Source organism: Adiantum capillus-veneris, chromosome 3, assembly GCF_014529385.1.
Source record: "Adiantum capillus-veneris isolate H3 chromosome 3, ASM1452938v2, whole genome shotgun sequence".
NCBI lineage: Eukaryota > Viridiplantae > Streptophyta > Polypodiopsida > Polypodiales > Pteridaceae > Adiantum > Adiantum capillus-veneris.
The window spans coordinates 120294348-120299793 of NC_140933.1; the positions used below are offsets into that span (position 1 = coordinate 120294348).

Consider the following 5446-nt stretch of genomic DNA (forward strand, 5'->3'; position numbering starts at 1 on the left):
TGCACAATTGGACGACACCCATACATGATTATGAGGTCAGTAGTGCAATTTAACTTTTATAGTCTGTTGATGCTTCTTGTATTTTTTGAGTTTGTCAATGCTTTCTGAAGTTTAGTTTAGCTACATGTTTTCAACCTCACTAGTGTATGCCCATTATCAATCATCGTATCTATATATCAAATAGACATGCACTTCTTTTTTCACAGTTCGACAATTCAACTTATGTATTATAGGACCCAATGCACTCTGTATATGTTTACTTTATTCCTAGGTGGTTGATGTGATCAATCTATATATGTCCTTGTTTGGCAATGCATCTTATATATTGCAGCCCAACTTTTTACTTTGCATAACCGTTTTCTAGCACGAGGACAACCTTTTATCTTAGTTTTTTCCTCCTCATAAATATATTGCACTAGGTTCTGTGATAACACGTAACTCTCTCTCTCTCTCTCTCTCTCTCTCTCTCTCTCTCTCTCTCTCTCAAAGGTAAGACCGCTTGATTTAGAGTAATAAATACACATGTAATTTTTTATTTTATTTTTTGCAAAACTCACATTTGTGAGTGGATAGTATTAAGAACATGCAGAAATATACACCAATCCTCGAGCTCAGACCGAGCCTTGAGGGTCAAAGGATTACAAGTTATCTGCTTGGCAGAGAAACCACTCCTACTCCTCGGCTTTACTTATTACAAGATGTTATGTATTGTTTTAGACCAGTCCTCTGAGGCTTGTTTGCATTTGATCATGTGGATCATCAATCTGCTCTCTTGCGTGATTTCACAAAAGCTTGCCACAGCTAGATCCCCCTCAAACACCCGGCGGTTCCTTGTTTGCGAAATATGGTGCAAGAAGTAGTACCTAATTATTTGAGTGCAAACGAGAAGAGCAGGACTTCCCATCCTATTACTACCAAAGAACATATCATTCTTGAAGAACTTAATTTGCCATGTCCTTTGAATCCACTTACATATTTTCCTAGCCATGCCCCTGATTGCCTGGCATCCCATGAAAAGGTGGGCTAGGTCTTCACATGCAAATTCTTTTTAAAAAGTTCGCCAATGCACTGTGTACTTGTTTACTTAAGTGTTAGATGCTTGATGCAAATCTACTTATGTCATGTTATGTTCTATAGGCAACGCCCACCAAGCTTTCTTGCAATATATTCTGCCCGATTTTTTCCTTTTACCCTTGGTTTGGAACGAGGCTCACATGGAAAACCTTTTCTGAACACTGGCACCGAGCACTAAGGTACACTATTGTAATTAATATGGGGTAGGCAACGATGTCCGCCACTTGCACGAGGTCAAAAGATAAGGATATGAAATTAGGTAATGAATCGTGCCGGGAGAAACACAGGTACTTTATTGTTTGAGAGAGAGAGAGAGAGAGAGAGAGAGAGGGGCAAAGATTGTGAGTGGAGGAGTTGAGGCACGATGGGGGAAGAGAGAGAGAGAGTCGTGGAGGCGACTACGCGGGCGAGGGTATAAGCGGGAGAGGTGAGGCGGTCGCAGGCAGAGAGAGAGAGAGAGAGCGCGAGTTGATCGGAAATGGCAATGGCGACCTCTCTCTCCATCTTGATGAGGGTGGCGATGATAGTGGGCGGCGCGGTGCTGCTGCTGCCTACTGCCTTCTTGCAGGGAGTGAATGCCAACGATAGGGCTCATGGGGGCGGAATCGATCCCCAGTCGACACAGTACGTGATGAAGCGCACCTCGCCCAACCCGTACGTGCGCGAGGTGGCACGCTGCTTCGCCCACAACCCGCGCTGCCATCTGAAGCTGCTCAAGTGCCCCGCCCAATGCCCCAAGCGCGTCAACTCCAAATTCCAGAGCGCCGCCTGCTTCATCGACTGCTCCCGCAAATGCCAGACCACCTGCAAGCGTGCGTACCTCTCTCTCTCTCTCTCTCTCTCTCTCTCTGCTCGAGTTCAAAGCACGTCTGATAGGTCTTTAAGGTCTTCTAGGGTCTTGGGACTGTTCTTCTTCTTGTAATTCATGTTTTACATGTTCTTGTGTGTATAGGTCGCAAGCCCAATTGCAATGGCTATTCAGCTATGTGCTACGAATTACGGTTTGTTGGTGGGGATGGTGTCATGTTCTACTTTCATGGGAAGGCCAATGAGGACTTCTGCCTTGTCTCAGACTACAATGTACATATAAATGCCCACTTCATAGGGACTCGTCCCCAAGGCCGCCCTCGAGATTTCACTTGGGTCCAAGCTTTGGGTATCCTATTTGACAGGTACAAGTTTAGCGTAGCAGCCAAGAAGGTTGCCAATTGGGACAATAGTGTGGACCAAATGATGTTCACATTCAATGGTGAGGAGGTCACAATTCCCATTGGCAATGGAGCCATGTGGAGGTCACCTTTGGATGATGTTCGTGTGGAGCGTGTGTCAGAGGTGAATGCAGTGCATGTAACAATAGAGGGCATAATGAGTGCAAGTGTGGAAGTTGTACCCATTTCAAAGGAGGAAGATCGTGTTCACAACTATACTCTACCCGAGGATGACGTGTTTGCTCATCTCAATGTCCAGTTTGGCTTTGTGAGATTGTCTGCAACAGTGGATGGTGTGCTTGGACAAACCTATAAGCCAAACTATGAAAGCCCTGTGAAGATTGGAGTGCCCATGCCAATTATGGGTGGGGAGGCAAAATTCAAAGTTTCATCCCTCTTTGCCACTGATTGTTTAGTCAACAGGTTTTCTCAACCTTTCCTAGCACTCTCTTTGTCTTCCTCAACAATGGGCTCCACGAAGTGCACTACCACCTCCACAAGTGGCGGTATCCTTTGTCGTCGATAAAAAAAAGTCCTTTAGACCCTTTCTCATGCAAAGCATTATGATCATCTAGGTACAGTTCAACTGACTATTGATTAAGGAATCTGAATAAACTTTGGTTATTCTCAATAATTTATTTGCATTGTCACCACGCTCCATTTTATAGGAGCTCTACCCTTTGTCATCATTAAGGGATTTCTTTAAGCCCCCTCCATGCGTGGTGGCCATCTCTACAAACAATACAATACCATTCAACAAAATATATTTAGGATACAACATAGACATGGTTACAATGCTCGAAAAAAACCATTTTCTTGGCAACGTTTTTTAAGGGCAAACTAGTCATACATCAAAATTTATGCCGAAATCTAGGTTATTTGTTCGGATTTGTAAATAAAATGCCAAATTTTGGACCTTGAAACTCAAAGTTCAATGGAATCTCCACCATCGCTTTTTATTTTCAAACCGAGAAATTTACACTACAAACCGGGATATGTGAGCACTATGTGGTTGTAAATGTTCATGTCTTACCTCAATATTTTTTATTTTTTATTTTTTGCAAATCTCACAATATGTGAGAGGTTATATTAAAAAGAGAAAACCATTACATCAACACCATGCTCAATACAAGCCATGGCCACTTGCATTCAAAAGCCCATCCCCGCAAACATCACATTGACATAGATCTGATGGTAAGAGTTACCCAATTTCACTCGTGAGAAGTCTTGCTTTTTCCAATCCCAAAGATAGTTTCCTTACAATTATGGATAATCTCTACGAAGTTGGCAACCGAGAGCTCCTATGCAAACACTCGACCATTCCTGGCCTTCTAAACATGTTGGAGGAAGCAAAATCTAACACCTTGAGTACAAAGCAAGATCAGTTGACTCATCATCCTTTTCCCTCCAAGGAGCAGATCCTTCTTGGAAAACCCAATCTTCCAAGTCTTACCACATTATTCTATTGATACAATTGTATACCTAAACAATTGTACTTGTGGTTCTTCTTGATGAATATATTTGAATTGTGTCAACCACTAGTAGGTTGGCACGATTTTGAATTGGGGTCGACAAGAGGAATTTCACAAGATCTTGTTTTGGATATTGTGGAGGAAAGGGGGTGTGGGGACGTGGAAGAGAGAGAGATGAAGAGAGAGGTTTGTTTTTGGAGGGGACGGCATGTGGAGAGAGAGAGAGAGAGAGAGAGAGAGAGAGAGAGAGAGAGGGCAAGGGATTAAAGACGATCAAAAGGATCAGAAATTTAAAAAGAAACAAGCACTTAGGACAACATCTGACCTCAGAAAGCACTCCCATGTCTGAAGAGGGCCAAAAGGGTAAAGGTAGTCGCAAGGAATTCCATGTCACTTGAGGCTATAAGAGACTTAAAAGGGAAAGGCTCTGCCACACCCCCTGCACATCAGAAAGGGGGTACGTGTGACGTTCCTCTTCACAACCCCTTTGTAGTGATTGAAGAAAAGAAATCCTCTGACTTGGAACCCTCGGATTCTCCCGAGACTAGGGATGTGGCAGCTTGGGGTTGGAAGTTAAAGAATTTATCCCTCTCTCCCAATGAACCCTAGATGGATACTCTCGCTATCCATTCTTGGAACGTGAAGGGATCAAAGACCCAAAAGAAGAGTGCCCTCTTCTCAGATGAAGTTAAGAAGGAGAAAGTAGTCAATTGATGGGCCATGCACGAGCACTACCTAGATGCTCATAGCAGGAGAAAGCACGCTTTAGGAAAAAATCTTGTATTCTATGGAGAAGGAAGTGACAGATTCAGTGACATTTTACTTATAGTAGACAGAGAATTGGAATCAAAGATGGTTCTCAACCACCGCTCCGACAGAGTCCTTGGAAGTAGAATCTGGTGGGAAGATCAACCCCTCACCATAGTGAATGTGTATGGCCCTTGCAATGCAAATGATAGAGCTAAATTGTGGATGCATCTCAAGGATACTCCTATATAAGAGGAGTGGCTGATGGTTGGGGATTTCAATATGGTAGAGAAGAGTGACAGAACAGGCTCCGCCAGTATGCTGACTGGCACATAAAAATTTAAGTGGCTGAGCTTGTGTAAGAAGTGGGCTATGATTGATTTGTGGGAGGTGGGCCCTCGGAACAACATGCATGTGTTCACCTATGCAAGCCTCCACTATGACTGCACCGCTTCTACTCTTTATAGATGCTATTGTTCTCACCAACCTGACTAGATCCCGTCGTTGCTAGAGATGAAGGTGTTCTCAACAAAAAGCCTATCGGAACACATGCCCTTACACATTAAACTCAAGAAAGCTAAAGAGGAGGGGCAGATCCCAAAGGGGAGAAAAAGCTTCTTATAATAGGGACATACCTGTTCAAAGACTGTATTTTCAGAAGCCTCACCAAGACAACATTGGGTAAGCTCAAGAAAGATGTGGATCTCAACAAACCTAATGCTTGGGATCTATTCGCTCGAAGCATTCAAGAAGCGATCAAAAGCTTAGTCCCTCACATTAAAAGAGCCGATGAGGCACACCTCAAGCATCTCCAGCAAAAGTGACATGGCTAACCTCAAGAAAGGCTGCTGGGCTAGCTACGGAGGATGAGTACAAACAATGGCTTGAAGCTAAATCTAATCTGGCCAATGAACAGCTTGAGGAAATCAAGAAGGCAAGATTTCT

The 5446-nt window shown here is 43.5% G+C and overlaps 1 protein-coding gene across 1 annotated transcript; it reads left to right on the plus strand.

Moving 5' to 3' along the window:
- Positions 1-1486: 1486 nt before the first annotated feature.
- On the plus strand, positions 1487-2916 carry LOC147461611 (uncharacterized). Its single transcript, XM_086501451.1, has 2 exons — positions 1487-1886; positions 2027-2916. Exons 1-2 carry the CDS (start codon positions 1553-1555, stop codon positions 2806-2808), a joined length of 1116 nt encoding a protein of 371 aa, XP_086357577.1. The 5' UTR covers positions 1487-1552; the 3' UTR covers positions 2809-2916.
- Positions 2917-5446: the final 2530 nt, after the last annotated feature.